This window comes from Zootoca vivipara, chromosome 1 (genome assembly GCF_963506605.1).
Source record: "Zootoca vivipara chromosome 1, rZooViv1.1, whole genome shotgun sequence".
NCBI lineage: Eukaryota > Metazoa > Chordata > Lepidosauria > Squamata > Lacertidae > Zootoca > Zootoca vivipara.
In genome coordinates, this window is record NC_083276.1 from 110,090,485 (window position 1) to 110,106,918 (window position 16,434).

At 41.1% G+C, this 16,434-nt stretch overlaps 1 protein-coding gene across 2 annotated transcripts in view; it reads left to right on the forward strand.

The window, feature by feature from the left end:
* Positions 1-16,434, forward strand: part of CERS6 (ceramide synthase 6) — an 82,092-nt gene that overhangs the window by 58,213 nt on the left and 7,445 nt on the right. For both annotated transcript variants that reach the window (XM_035133147.2, XM_035133156.2), the window contains exons 5-8: positions 5,295-5,345; positions 8,819-8,911; positions 11,382-11,510; positions 13,151-13,257. In XM_035133147.2, coding sequence (XP_034989038.1) covers positions 5,295-5,345; positions 8,819-8,911; positions 11,382-11,510; positions 13,151-13,257 — 380 coding nt within the window. The remainder of the gene's footprint in view (positions 1-5,294; positions 5,346-8,818; positions 8,912-11,381; positions 11,511-13,150; positions 13,258-16,434) is intronic.

Below are 16,434 nucleotides of genomic sequence, written 5' to 3' on the forward strand. Positions count from 1 at the left end.
AGCAAAATAAAATGCATAACTTGATTGTGAAAAGAGAATGGTCAGGGAGAGGGAGAAGAGGTGAAACACTCATTTAAGGTTTGTTTTAATGGAATTGTATGTTCCTCTTGCATCTAACTGGCAAGGAAAATGACGTACTAGATAGCTGCTGTTAACTTTTCACTGAGTGACTTGTCAACTTGGCATTGCTTTTATATAATTGTACATTGCATTGTGATCTCAAAACACCTGCCTGTCGATGATGGTATTCTTATTGACTCAAGATAACATTACAATTCCAGCTAAATTCTATATTGCTTTGTTAGTGAAGAAGACAATGGTGCAATCGGTGTTAGTTGTCACTGGCAAACTAGTTCTTTCCCATCTTGTACTTGTTGCTTCTTGTTTCATACAGTCCATCTCCCCTTCCCTGACATCTCACTCCTTAGCTGTAGATCAGTTGTGCACTTCCCATAACCAACTCTTTCATTCCAGCATAAATTAAGTTTGTGTAAATTTATGTGTAATTTCATTATTATTCAGAATGTCTTATCAGATAATTTCTGCCAGTATCCCACATAAGGATTGGGACTTGCAAATGGCATATAATAGTCAAATGGGTGTTGTAGAACACATTCCTTTTCAGCTTACCGAAGCAGAGCATGATTTCATATTTTGCTATATTTGGCTGTGTTACCAGACTGTCTATTCTTGCACATTCATGTTGATAGATTGCCCTAGTTTTTGGTTGCAGCAGAATGTCTGGGCTGCTGACATGGGGGACTTGAGCCTCAAAGTTATTAATATTTCAATCCTTTGCACAGAGTGAGAGACAGACTAATACGAAAATAATGTTTTTGCAAGCATTGGGTTTGAGCAGTGTGTGTAATAGGAATGTCACATGCTGTGCCTGCTACTCATTAACTCTTCCCTTTTTGAGGCACAGTCCTAATTTATCACACGTTTCCCCTCCGTTTTTCTCATGTCTGCCTTAAAAGTGCCTGATGTGGGGCCTGTTTGCTGCTGCTCCCATCATCTGCCACTCTTCAGGTGATCATTTGGCGGGATTTGGGGGCAACTCTCAATGCAGCTTGAAGTAGAGCTTGGGTAGAGACCCTTTCCAAAACATCACATCCTTTGCCTTTGCTGAATGCTTCAGTGTGCCTTCCTTTCACTTGCCTCTGTGCAATACTGTAGTGACACCGGATACTGCTGGAACATGGCAGAGTGAAGCCGAGTGAGCCTTGCCAAAAGGAAGGGAAATGTCAATAGGGATTTTCAAAATCCTGCTTCAGTTGCATGTTCTAGGACAGACATGGCCAAACTTGGCCCTCCAGCTGTTTTGGAACTACAATTCCCACCATCCCTGACCACTGGTCCTGTTAGCTAGGGGTGATGGGAGTTGTAGTCCCAAAACATCTGGAGGGCCAAGTTTGGCCATGCCTGCTCTAGGACATAGGAACAGTTCCTCTGGAATAAATGGGATGAAGATCATTTCCTTGTCAAAATTAGTCAGATGCGTGTTTCTGGGAAGACAGCTATAGAAACGTGTTGGGAAAAGTTAAGTTCAGTAAATAATAGGAGTGCATTTAAAACTTTAATCCAAAATATATACAGATTACAAGCTCCTAAACTTGAGTAAGCTTAGGACTGCTGCATTATGGGTACCATGTGTACTTCCTTGTGTGCCCCCATGGCAATATAACATATGTCAACGAGATGCAGGTGTCTGGCAATTGGAATGAATGAAGGAAGGAAACCACTTGAAGTTCTTGTAATCAAGAATACTTGTTTAAATGCGCCAGTGGAATGCATATATAATCCTCTGATTAGCATCAGGGAAACTTTCTAACATATATGGGCTTGCTGATAGAAAGTACAAACTTGAGAAAGATACCCTCGTAGTGCATGATGAAAATTCAAAGATGTTTTAAAAATATAATCGGAGTTAATAGAACTACAAATCCACTCAAAAGATTGGGAACTATAGGTTAAGGCTCCTGGACTTAACTTCCATGCCATATAAGCAGTAAACATTCATATTATGCTTGCATACAACTTAGCATCCATGCACCCACACTCTTTTTCAGACACAGTCCTCTTCCTCTGCAGATTGGGGGAACCCAACAGCTCAGTGTGTGAGGAGGGACAGTGAGGGGCACACTGACCCTCTGCTTTCCATATGTATGTATATGTACAGTATGTATTTGTTAGTAATGATAGCCTGTGATGCCAGGGAGGGGCAATCTTTGTTGTTGGAGGGGGCAGAAGGATATTGGAGCGATTGTATTTTATATTGAGGTTTCAGCAGGTAGAAGGAAGAGGCAAATAATGATGAAACATGCTTAGGTTTGGCTTTTATAGCTGGTTCATTGTTTCAAAATGTATTACTAATGTTATTTTGAATTTCCAAGTGGAACATGGCAAGTATGCCACTCCACTGGTTTGACTTTGGATCAAACATGCAAAAGATTGCCCGCTGCAGCTTTAAAACAAGGCTTGCAGGAGACTGGTTATCAGAATTAAAAGTTGTGGAATTTTAAAGTGTATATATCGTTAAACCACTGCTATAGCACCGACCTGACTGTTCCTGTAACCTGCAGTGGGTCATAAAATTCAAAATCCTTTATGGGGGATTTTATTAAGGTTTGGAATGTTCAGATTTTCTTATGAAGTTTGACCTTTCTGTACGGGCATCCTGCATAGTATAACAATAAGTGGCTGAGCTGAGTCACTAAAAATATGATGTTAGATACAGGAAATATATTGGCCGTATAAAGTGTAAAACTACCCGTGTAGTTGTTCCCTTCTCATCCCATGTAGGGAGTAGGATTATTGTATGTTTATTACTATGTTATGCATTTGTGTTTTTGTTGTATACCACCCTGTGATCTTTGGATTAAGGGCAAAATATAAATTTAATTCAACAACAACATTTTTTCTTTTTCAAAAGACATTGGGGAAATACTGCATGAGTACACTTTTCAGTGACTGTATCTTTGGATTTGGGGTTTCATTTGGATGGTAGAAATGTGAAGCCTCTGATCCTCCAGCAAAATGGTATTCTGGTTGGGTTTCAAAACTTCAGGAATTTGTCAAGAACTAGTTACACCCCTCTTTTCAAGCATGCAGTCTAAAGTAGTACATTTGAACCACCTTGCGATTGATGTTTTAGAATTTATTCTTCTTTCTAGAATGTATACATCTGCTAGAAAAATACTGGTGAAAAATATATAGTGGAATGGAATGCCCATACAGAGCTGCCACTAACATCAAAGGGCAAGTCTTTGCATGTCTTGCACAGCTGCACCTGAATGGGTCAAGTAAATTGGAACGAAATGTCAAACATTTAACACTATTTCTTCATATAGATAATTTTTATCCTGTCATTCCAGTGTCCGGGCACCACTTAGGGAAGCTGGAGAGAAAGCTTAAATTGATTTGGATGCGGTGTGGGCTATGCATGCTAATTTTTAGCAGCTCCACTTGAAATAATTTTCATTTTGTAAATGTCAAGAGACCGAGAGGTTGGATTCACCCTTTTATGCACATCGTTTATGTATTCCGCCTTATCAAACATACAAATAACCTTGGTAAAAATAACAGCGCCGAAAAATAGAGAGTATTGCCGTAGCTGGAGCAACCCCGGAGCTTTGTTGCCTTTCTGCAAAAGGTGTTGAATGCAAAATGAGGGGTGGAATTTTAAGCAGTTTTGCCACACACACACACACACACACACAAAATTAAACCTGACCTTTATTTGGCACACACTAGATAAAAGCATTACTTTGAGCTATATATGCAGCTGTTAATGTTCTGGGGCTTCTAGATGCTTGAGCTTAATTAGCCCCTCTTCCTAAAGATAATGAGACGAGACAATGGATGCAAAATGTTCCTTGGCAGCTGGGTAATGTACACACTTTCCCATTATTGGTACGTTGAAAAATTCTTCACCATCCTTTCAAACACAGGAGAATGTTTAGGAGGGTTGCTTTAAAAAAAAAAAAAACCACACAAATCTTTAATCAAGAGGGGATAGACGTGCACCAGGATTCTTGGCAGACATTAGCATAAGAGAAAGTTTGAGAGAATAAAATGGCTTCTTTGTAGATGACTATAATCTATCCAACCAAGATTCAGCATTAAACTGAGGTGTTTTGTGTAGACAGGCTAGACAGGCTGCCTTCATCCTTGTATGCTCTGCTAAATAAGGTACAGTCATACCTTGGTTGTCAAACGCCCTCGTACGTTTTGGCTCCCAAACGCCGCAAACCCAGAAGTGGTTGTTCCAGTTTGCGAAATAAATATGCTATTAGGGTGGATATGTGCACACCTGTGGGCAACACTTAATTTCCCTTCACTTGTTATTTGGCAGCTGAATATGTGAAGCAGCTGCCTGGAAAATCTTAAATGCTAGGTGGCAAATATTTTGTAGATGCCGTGTTTGATCTGCAGAGACTTTATCTACACATGAGACACTCCCTCATCCCTGCCTTTGTCTAAGGTCTATCCTGAGAAATCCAGTGTAAACTAAGAACGTGCGCCATTTTGTTTCAAACTACAGTTGTACCTTGGTTTTTTAACAGTTTAGTTCTCGAATGTTTTGGCTCCCGAACGCAGTAAACCCGGAAGTGACTGTTCTGGTTTGCGAACTATTTTTGGAAGCCGAACGTCTGTCGGGGCTTTCTGCAGCCAATCAGAAGCCACGCTTTGGTTTCCGAACGTTTTGGAAGTCGAACGGACTTCCAGAACGGATCCCATTTGACTTCCAAGGTATGACTGTATTTCTGTGAGCCAAACAGTTACTGGCTTTTCAAATGTCTACCTAGCTAGCCATTTTTGACTTTCTGTGGAAGAGTTCCCAGTTACTGACATTTTAATTTGTGCTTCCATGCTCAAAACAAATCATTTTAAAATGATCGTTGCAATTTTGGTTAAGTATGTGTCAAAATATTCTCAAGCAATAGCAGCACACCCCTTGTTTTTCTTTGCTAATGCAGTGATTGTCATTTAGGAAGCAAAAATGGGACAATATGTACCTTATCGGTAGCTTGATTAGAATCAGATTATTGTTTTCAGGATGCTCCTAATTGTAGAGAGCTTTCATGAATGATCGGTTTCAAAATAATATGAATAACTTCATTTCTGTAAATGCAACAGCAGTAATTGTTTGGCTGTGAAAACGCTCGTCTAAATTCTTTGTGGAGGGAAATTAAAAGCTACCACCAACTCTAGTTGCATTTCTGTAGCGTTTCCCAACATTTAAACTTGTTTGCTTCTCTTCTCTCTCCCCCCCCCCCCCCATTTTTTAAAAGAGTCCCTGGGCATGGAACACTCGGCTGTGCTGGATTGGATACCCATATCAGGTAATGGAGGAAGTTATTACATTGCATGGAAATGAGTATAAAATAGCCCATGATGCTGTTAATCTTGATGGTGGATGGATGGATGGATGGAAGGGAGGAAGAAGCGGAGGAGAAGGAAAACAACTCTTCTTTTTCTTCTCCACTCATTGCTGCTACTTCTTACACGCTGCCAATGAGGAGGGAAGAGAAGTGAGAATGCTGGGGGGAGGGGGGCAAAGACAGGTGGGAGAAGCTACAACTTCTTCTGCTCTAGAAAGGCATTCAGGGCTTATCATCATCATCATCAACAACAACAACAACAACAACATCATCATCATCATTTCCTCTTCCTTGGAGGGAGATTATCCCAGTCCTTGTTTCTGAGCCTGGTTCTAGAAAACTTCACCAGCATCACTAATTAACAAGGCTTTAGGATAAAGCTATGAAACACTGTTAAGGTGTTTCACTGTTAAGATGATGCTGTTAAGGTGCTACACCCAATATGCCAGCAAGTTTGGAAAACTCAGCAATGGCCAGAGGATTGGAGAAGATCAGTCTACATCCCAAGAAGGGCAGTACCAAAGAATGCTCCAACTACCACACAATTGCGCTCTTTTCACATGCTAGCAAGGTTATGATTAAAATTCTACAAGGCAGGCTTAAGCAGTATGTGGACCGATAACTCCCAGAAGTGCAAGCTGGATTTCAAAGGGGCAGAGGAACCAGAGTCCAAATTGCAAACATGCGCTGGATTATGGAGAAAGCTAGAGAGTTCCAGAAAAACATCTACTTCTGCTTCATTGACTATACAAAAGCCTTTGACTGTCGACCACAGCAAACTATGGCAAGTTCTTAAAGAAATGGGAGTGCCTGAACACCTCATCTGTCTCCTGAGAAATCTCTATGTGGGACAAGAAGCTACAGTTAGAACTGGATATGGAACAACTGATTGGTTCAAAATTGGGAAAGGAGTACGACAAGGTTGTATATTGTCTCCCTGCTTATTTAACTTATATGCAGAATTCATCATGCGAAAGGCTGGACTAGATGAATCCCAAGCTGAAATTAAGATTGCCAGAAGAAATATCAACAACCTCAGATATGCAGATGACACAACCTTGATGGCAGAAAGTGAGGAGGAATTAAAGAACCTTTTAATGAGGGTGAAAGAGGAGAGCGCAAAATATGGTCTGAAGCTCAACATCAAAAAACCAAGATCATGGCCACTGGTCCCATCACCTCCTGGCAAATAGAAGGGGATGAAATGGAGGCAGTGAGAGATTTTACTTTCTTGGGCTCCTTGATCACTGCAGATGGTGACAGCAGTCACGAAATTAAAAGACGCCTGCTTCTTGGGAGAAAAGCAATGACAAACCTAGACAACATCTTAAAAAGCAGAGACATCACCTTGCCTACAAAGGTCTGTATAGTTAAAGCTATGGTTTTCCCAGTAGTGATGTATGGAAGTGAGAGCTGGACCATAAAGAAGGCTGATCGCCGAAGAATTGATGCTTTTGAATTATGGTGCTGGAGGAGACTCTTGAGAGCCCCATGGACTGCAAGAAGATCAAACCTATCCATTATGAAGGAAATCAGCCCTGAGCGCTCACTGGAAGGACAGATCATGAAACTGAGGCTCCAATACTTTGGCCACCTCATGAGAAGAGAAGACTCCCTGGAAAAGACCCTGATGTTGGGAAAGATTGAGGGCAAAAGGAGAAGGGGACGACAGAGGATGAGATGGTTGGACAGTGTTCCAGAAGCTACGAACATGAGTTTGACCAAACTGCGGGAGGCAGTGGAAGACAGGAGTGCCTGGCGTGCTCTGGTCCATGGGGTCACAAAGAGTCGGACACGACTAAACGACTAAACAACAACAACATGAAACACTGAACTCTGCATTTTTTCAACCGGGGGGGGGGGGGTGGACTGGAAAACTGAGGGTCTCTCTCTCTCTCTCTCTCTCTCTCTCTCTCTCTCTCTCTCTCTCTCTCTCTCTCTCTCTCTCTCTCTGTGTGTGTGTGGAATGCAGCAACATAAAACAGGACATACCTAGAACCCTGAACAGAAGCATTAATGTTAAGAGGGTGATGCCACAATGCAACATTTTGTTGTAGGTTCTACTTGTGTAAGCAGATTATAGACTGAAAAGCGAACCATACTGAAAGGTATTATAATGAACCCAACCTTTTAGGGTGCAGAAAATCATCTGAACATGCAGGGTGGGAGAAGTGGCTTTCTATTATTTCCACACACAAAAATGTTGGACAGTTTTCATGGTACTGTAATGAGCATAGACGTTCGCACGTTATCCATTAGCAAGGGTGATGTGAAATACATTTACTGTACAGCACAGCATTTAAATCCCCACTAGCTGGTAGGGGACAAATCTGGGTTATCCAAATCATAAATAAATAAAACTCTGCTTCAGAGTCAGCACAAAGGCAGATACATCCCTTTAATTATGCAGAGAATAATTTATATAGAGGTTTTAAGGTGATGGCTGTTGAAATTAGAGTCGGAAAGAACCCAAAGTCTGACTAGGCCAGCTGCTTTGGACAAAGGTAGGGTCACCTACCCATTTCCCCCACAACCCAGTCCTTCTGGCCCACAGTGTGCCATGAATAGAAAACGACAAGTTTTGCACGTGCCAGCCAGCCACATAAGTAAAAGTTTCCAGCCAAAAGGGTTTGTGCAAAGCATTTGAATGCATACAGGAGGCCCTAATTTCCAGAATTAGGCGGAGTCACAGCTCTTTGCTTTATCAAAAAGGCTTGCCCTGCATCATATCCATAATACGTCAATGCTAGCCTGGTTCACGTGTCTCATTAAATCATAGTTAAAATAAATCATGGGTGAATGTGAATGAGCGGCATACTACTGCAGACTCCTAAAATAGTGCTCATATTATTATCAATATCATTATTATTATTATTATTATATCAGGAAGTTTTTTTATGTTTGGCACTTTATTTTGTTTTTATATGTGCTGGAAGCCGCCCAGAGTGGGGTGGGGTATTATTATTACTATTACTATTATTACTATTATTATGGTCCTCCTTCATTCCTGCTGTGCTGGTGGGAAACAAACTACAGTCTGGCTTTTTGTCATTCAAACCAGGGCTTTTGTGGTTTGTTTGGAGAAAAAATAAACCCTGATCTTAGGAGGAATGAAGCTCTCGCAATTTCATCAGTGGGCACCAACATGCAGCTCATTCAAATTACGCCATAGTTTATTTCAGCTATGGTTTAATGTTTGCAGACCAGGCCAGTACAAGGAAGCAAGGTGAGCCACACAGAGGAAGAAAAGGATAAGTGTTGGTAAGGTGGTGTTTTTCCTCTCCATAAGTTTTTTAATGCGGGAGAGGAACTCGCTAGAAATCTTATCAGATAGGAAATATTCTGCAAGTGGCCTGAGGTTGCTATTCAAGTGAGGATCTGAAGGTATTTAACTTCTCTGTTTTAATCTCTTTATTCATATCCCCTCCTTTCAGCCGCTGATGCCTGAACTGCATTACTACTACATAGTTCAGCTGTCGTACTATTGGTCCTTAATGTTTTCTCAGTTCATTGACATCAAAAGAAAGGTAAGAGCAATCGGTGTGTTTTAAGGAGCAACAGTTTTTAAAGAAGGCTGTTGAAGTACGCTTTGGTGAACGCTTGTACGTTGAATTAGCAACAACCTGTTTCTAGCTGTGAACTCCTGTAGAAGTTAAGTGCTGTGGTGGCAGCGGTGGATAACAACTGCATTTTGGGGCAGCAAGATTTGCTGACATTTCCAAACCAGCCTGAAATGGTTTTTAACATCTCCAGTGCTGTGTGGCAATATTGGCCACTGTTCATGCAGGCAACTCCCCATATATGTGGGGGCTACTTTCCAAAGGCATCACACATTTAAGTGACATTGGGTACATTTGAAACGACATTGGAAAAGCCTGCAAACACCCTCTAAACCCTGGAAACCCTTTACAAAACCAGCAGCACTTACCAGACACCAAACTCCATCGGGGGGGGGGGAATTCAACTAACGAGTCCCATCAACTGAAAATGCTTTTGAATCAACAAATGTCACTGATGCTTAAGAGATGGTGGGTGCACATCTGGAGAGCAGAAGAATAAGCATTTTCATCATTCATTTTATTAACTCAATTATGGGATGAATGTAGTTCATTCAAATAATTTGGGCTGGCTTCTGCTCAGTCACATAAATGCTCTGAGCAATCAAAACATTTAAGACAATTTATTAGATCGTTGCACAAACATACGGTGATTACAGAAACTAGCGTTGACGAGCAAACTACAATCTACTAGCAAACTCCAAAAAGCTTTGGAAGAATTCTGTACCAGAACATACAGAGAGGGATTCAGCATCACACTCTTCTGATCATGCCATCCCCCTGCTTCTCCCATGATGTGCTGTTTTAGGGGTTCCTTCCAACCCTCCAGGAGCCACTTTGGGGGAGCATAGAGGGAATGCAGGGGGAGAAGGGGGGGGGAGATCCATTGTGCAAACAGAAGTCCTTGCGCAGGAGATCCAGCTTCTTGGCCTTGTGGGCCAATTTGGTAGGGAGAAGGAATATTCTTTGTAGAGGGGGGAAGATGTGTTGAATCATGTCCAGCAATGGTGTGATCCTAGAATGAGGGTGAACTCTACTACAGAGATGTGCTCACCCTGCTCTTTGCCCTAATAGCAAATTCCTGGCGGGAAAATACCTTCCGATAGAACTGACTGCTGATGTTCAAAAGCCTCTTTCTGTTATTGGTGGGGTATAAATTCCAGTAGATTATCCCTGCCTGACTGAAGATTAATGAGCAATATCTGCAGTCCAGCAAGTATTATCAGCTCAGCATTCCGTGAAAATAATGTGACTGGGTAGATTAACTTTTTTCACTAGTTCACAGTGACACACTTTGCATTTTTATGTATGTGCAAGAGTTTTTTGGGGGTGGGGGTGGTGGTTGTTTTTATATTGTTTTACCCATTCCTACATTGTATTTATGGAAGACAGAAACAGTCATGTGGGGAGTGTGGTCTCCTAAGAAGCTTATAGCTGCCCCAGAATGTCATTACTTTAACATCGGTCAAATTTATGTATGTGTTTGCTGAGTTTTGGTCAGATGACAGATGGTATTTTTAGAGAGAGAGAGAGGTGCTGTTTTGAGGTCAGTTTAAAGGATTTTAGAAAATGGCTACCTCAATTAAATGGTTTATTTGCATTTTTTGAGAGGGAATGAATAAGTTGGATTCATGTGAAACGCAGTCATGTAGTTTTAGCAAAGGCCCTGGCAGTTTCTAGATGTTACTATACTTGAAAATGCTGTGAAGGGACGTCCTAGAAACAGGTGTCCTCCTGCTGCTGCTAAGTTCTGCCTTGCTACTTCAAGTTACCAGCAAATAAAGAATTTAGGGGTGTTGGTATGGTATTAAACAACTTTGATCCTTTTACAACTTCAGGCTCTGTCATAATTCTTCGAACTTGCACAAACATCAGCCTACATAGAAAAAAGCAGCATGGAAATATTGCAGTACCACAATGTGCCTGTCATTAGAATGGGCTGTATTTTACTCCCCCTTTGAAGTAAGACAGGCTCCAACCTTGTACACCTTTGGTAGGATGCTAAAAAAAATTGTGGGTATCAAGTCTCTGTTTGGAAGAGACTATTTGAGTATGCTGGACAGTCTATAAATACTTCAATCAAAAAAACAAAACTGTAGAGCCTCAGGACTCGGAAGGCGCAGTATGAATTTCAGCCTAAAACCCTGGAGAGCAGCTGCCATTCATTGTAGACAATGGTAAGCTAGATGGATTAATGGCCTAACTCAGCACAAGGCAGTTTCCTGTGCCCCTACTAAGTTCCTGACTGCGTTCTAATCTACATATACCGGTATTTCTATACATTTATCTTCTCTCATAAAATATATGTTCAGAGTTTGTATATCTGGGATAGATAGACAGACAGACAGACAGACAGACAGACAGACAGACAGACTAAATGTTTGAAAAGCCAAATTAATTTGTGAACAAATGTTTAACTCTGTTTATCTCCCCACCTCAGGACTTTAGCATCATGTTTACCCATCACGTCGTAGCAGTCATTTTGATAACCCTCTCCTACACAGTCAATTTCATCCGAGTGGGGGTCCTGACAATGTGTCTTCATGATGTAGTGGACAGTGTGCTGGAGGTGAGAGTAAGAGAGAAAAATTTAGCCAAAATAAATCTTCAAAACATTTCTTCCAGAACAAACGTTCTAAAGTAGTAGGCTATAGCCCAGTGTTTCCCAAACTTGGGTCTCCAGCTGTTTTTGGACTACAACTCCCATCATCCCTAGCAAGACCAGCAGTCAGGGATGATGGGAATTGTAGTCTATAAAACAGCTGGAGGCCCAAATTTGGGAAACACTGCTAAAGCCCATGAAAGCTTCTGCTCTGTTGAAATTTGTCTCCAAGGGGGCGCACTGCTGCTTTTCTTAAGCACCGTGAGCACTGTGAAACTTTCTTTTGAGTAAAATGCTTTCAGTTAGGCTGCACTTGTCAAACATGGCCATTTAGTGAGTTCTTGAAAAAAAAAAACATATATGATTTGGGAGTCCATAGAATCTCCACATTTTAACTGACTAAGGCAATACCTTTTCATACTACAGTATGTTGTATGTACCTTTTCATACTACAGTAGTTGCTGAATCATAGCAAAGGTTTACATAACTAGCTTCACTTTTATTATGGGAGACCTGGGTGTATATATAAAGCCTGTTGTAGACAGGGTTATATTTCCCCTGAAAGGGCAGGTGTGCAGTGCAGAGACATTATTTGAGCCTTGGGTATACAGGCAGCAGTGAAGACTTCCTTTGAATGATTTACCTGTTGTTGTCTCTTCCCTTGAAAACACACCTGGCCTCAGTTATTCATGTCTTAGTTAGTCCAAAATGTGGCAGCCAGACTAGTGGCTCCAAAGATTGGAGCTTATTAATCTAGCCAGGTTCTTCATTTTCATTGTTGCCTGTTTGTTTCTGGGCTCAATTTAAAGTGTTGGTCTTATCCTTGGGGCCAGGCTACCTCCAGAACTGCCTGTTCCCACATGAGCCTGCATGGCATTTACTCTTGCTCTCTGTCCCCTGCACACATGAGATGAGACAGGCAAGTCTATGGAACACCTAATCGCTTTTAATGTGAGTTCTCAAAAATCTGTTTCTGCTGTGTTCTGCACCACAATCCTATTCATGCCATGTTTGGTAAGAAGGTTATCTCATATTGCTTGATGGAATTTATTCCCATGTAAATGTATATAGAATTGCAGCCTTAACATCTGTCTTTTTTATTGCTGCTTTGAGTATTATTTGAATTTGTTATTTGCCCTAGGTTTTTCTGATTTTTTTTATTAAAAAAAACAACAACACAGAAAAGAAGGCTAAAATGAGGTTGTTGTTTTTTAAACTCTCCTGTACTGAGACCATGAGTGGTAAACCATGATAACCACTTGTGGTTGGTCTGGAGAGAGCTAAACTGCGAGCCTGTGTTCTGGTGACACATGAAGCCAAGCAATGATTTGGCTCAACAAAACAATCAGGGAGAACAAGGCAGCCACAATCTCCTCTCCCAGAACCTGCACAATTGTGTGGTTACACTAAGCCATGGTTTGGCTTAGTGTGATATGCAAATGAGACCGCTGTGTGAAGCATCGTCAGTAGAAGAGGTCAGGGCACTAAAGAGTTCACACTGATCTGCTATGCATCATTTGAATGTTAATTGTCCGGTACTGTGTGCAATAATTATTTTAGACTTAACTTTTATTAAAGAGATAACCCATGTTCCTTCCTCGTTATAGGCAGCCAAAATGGCAAACTACTGCAAGTATCAAAAGTTGTGTGATTTACTCTTCCTCTCGTTTGCTATCATTTTCATGATTACAAGGCTTGGATTGTATCCTTTATGGTGAGTAAATCTGCTGCTTCCATGGAACTACAGGAGTTTTAAGTCTGGTAGAGCACATGCTGCCTCTAACGTAGGGCAGCATTTCCCAAAGGGGTGATACCGCCCCCTGGGGGACGTTGGAACAATCAAGGGGGCGGCGGTAAATCATATCATTCATGTGCTTAATTGCACGGAAGAGTTCAGAATATTTTTACAGGTCCCAACTTGCTGCCTTGTGCTCAACATCACCATCTTATTTACTGTCGCTTTCTGCGCATGATTTCACCAGCTCCTCAAGCTCTCCATCTGTCAGTGTTTGTGCAGGATCCTCAGTTAACTCTTCTGCTCTTCCTGGAGAAGGTCCCCAAAGCCCCTACAGGACAAACAAAAATCGGGTTGAAACGACCATGTTTTGATTAAGTCCTCATAGTTGTATTGCTAATCTGGTCCATGTGAACAGAGCACCACAACAGGTTGTTTTTGGGGGCATTCAGCTGACCAGCTGGCTCTGCAGCAGCAGCAGGGAACAATAGAGCACAAATTTTGTGTAATCATTATCAATTATGTGGCTTTGGCCTAATTAAATGGTATCAGGAAGATAGATTTAATACATAAACCAGGAAATCTGTTACAATAGTTATCTCCACTGCTTTATACAATAGATGCCAATTGGTTGTGTGCATCCTTGAACATTTGCATGAATTTTAGAAAAACTTTTTTTTTAATGGTTTGGTAGGAAAATATTGCAAAAACTTGCTTGTTTACATATGACGTCCCCCAGTAGAGGCAGGTTTTCCTGTTTTCCCCCTTGTGCAATTCCAAAGATAATAAATTGAGACTTTCTATTGTGCTCAAAAAGCACTAAGTTGAAAGCACTCAAGTTAAATCAGCAGGAAGACCTTATAGATACTGTCAGAAAGATGCTGAAAAGAATAATCTGCTTTCAAATTATTTGGTAATGCAGGTTAGCCTGAGGGAGATACCTTGATGTGTCTGTTAAATGATTCTGAGAAAGTTTGGCACATCTTCAAGATCCAGCTTCCCTTGTGTCAAGGATAATCGTTACAATGCAGAGACTGTGAATAAGATGTATCTCTATCCAAAGTGAATTTCACCACCTGTAAAATGGGGTGTTTTTCTTCCAGTGCCATGAGAATAAATTACTGTTCACCTGCCATTTACAGAGTCGAAATCATCTATTCACTACTAGGCCAAAGATATGGAACTGTCTGATTCACATTTCCCTATCTCTGTGCTACATATGATTTTGCCATGAAATCCAGGAAAAATTTTTAACCCAAAGTCATGTGAAATGTTAGGAATGGTCAAGGGAACCAATCTTGTGCTTCCTGTTTGGCCAAAAAGGGAAAGTGTCTGAGCTATCAGAAAAGTGCACAAAGGACTTATTGATGTTTTTTTTCCAAAGGCAGACCATATCACTTCTCATAATAACATTTCCTTAATTTAGTACATGGAGTGGCCTGGATTAGTTTGCCTATTATGACAGAAAAGGAGAGGCACTCCTAAATATTGGAACCAAGATGTCAACTGAGAGAAGGGTTTGTTTTAGCTAGTTTTACTTTGGAAAAGGCTCTCAATATTCAGTGTTCCATTCATGTGAGATGGGTGCCTTGTACCCCTTAGGTTTCTGGCAGGAGGAGTCCACTGCTTTTTGCCCCAGGAAAGCTGTTGGTTGTTAGGTACAAGCTTGCATTAGCCATACAGTCGTCCCTTAGTTCTTGAACGTTTTGGCTCCTGAACGCCGCAAACCTGAAAGTGACTGTTCCTGTTTGTGAACTATTTTTGGAAGCCGAACATCCAACAGGGCTTCCACGGCTTCCAGTTGGCTGCAGGAGCTTCCTGCAGCCAATCAGAAGCCGTGCTTTGGCTTATGAACGTTTTGGAAGTCGAACAGACTTCTGGAATGGATTCCGTTCGACTTCCAAGGTACGACTGTACTAATTTTTAAAGAGTATGGGGAAACTAAGGAACCACCATTAATTTTTTTGCCCCTGCGCTAAATTTAAGTAACTCTGGTATCCAGTGTCTGGGGTGGTTTAAAAATGCATTTCAAATTAATGCAAAAAGATGGCTAAATATACCCCTTAGTTTTCAGCAGATAAGAATTAATAGAACCCTGTCCAATATGTGAAATTCAAAGGTGGTCATTATTTCAAATTTCTGTGGGGAATGCTAAAACAGAAGGCACCACCACTTTAATGATTAATGCTCCAAATTCTTTATGTTGTGCAGTTGCGAAAGACCTTCCCATTCTGTCACCTCATCTTTCTCCTTGTGTTTAAAAGCCATCTTTCTGGGAAATTCTCTTTTGGCCTGTTTAGGAATACGTAATGGCATATCAACCCGAAAGAATTTTTTTATTGCAGGCTGCTATTATAGCCCCTGTGAACAGGTTAGTAGCATATAAATCAGGCATCCCCAAACTGCGGCCCTCCAGATGTTTTGGCCTACAACTCCCATGATCCCTAGCTAACAGGACCAGTGGTCAGGGATGATGGGAATTGTAGTCCAAAACATCTGGAGGGCCGAAGTTTGGGGATGCCTGATATAAATTTTACAAATGCATAGTCCAGCTGGATAATTAAGCTTAAACTAATTTATCTCATACTGACAAATGTCGAAAGAATGCATTAGTCAGTTAGCTTTCTTTTGCGGCATACGTTTTGCAAATATTTGTGTCAAATACTTTCAGACTTGCTGCAAGAATGGAGAAGTGAATCTGAAAGCCAGTGCATGTGTGCACTTTAGATTTAGATTGCTGTAGTTGACTTAACACTTCTGAGTGTTTTTGCAGAAGAGAACAGGAAAATGTCATCAGTAATATGCAAGCGCACTGACCGTTGAGAGCGAAGAATCCATAGCAAGGTGCAATTAATGGCTTGTGTAGTTACTGCAGCGGTAAAAGTTTAGAAAGATTTCTTCTAGCTCAGTCAAGGAGTGCACAGATAAATTATGTAGGAAATGTTAAATACTTTAAGCTGGAAGACTCTTTTGTGTTTTCCTATTGCTATTTTCTAACTTTCATCAGCCATTCTCCATTCCCATTGTGGAATATTTTTGAGTCTGAATTATATTGGTCTGCCTCCTCCCCCACCACTACTAGGCCATACTTCTGGACTGTCTAGCCCCATTGCTAACCTCATCCACACATGTGCAGGTGTATCCCTGTTTCAAGGC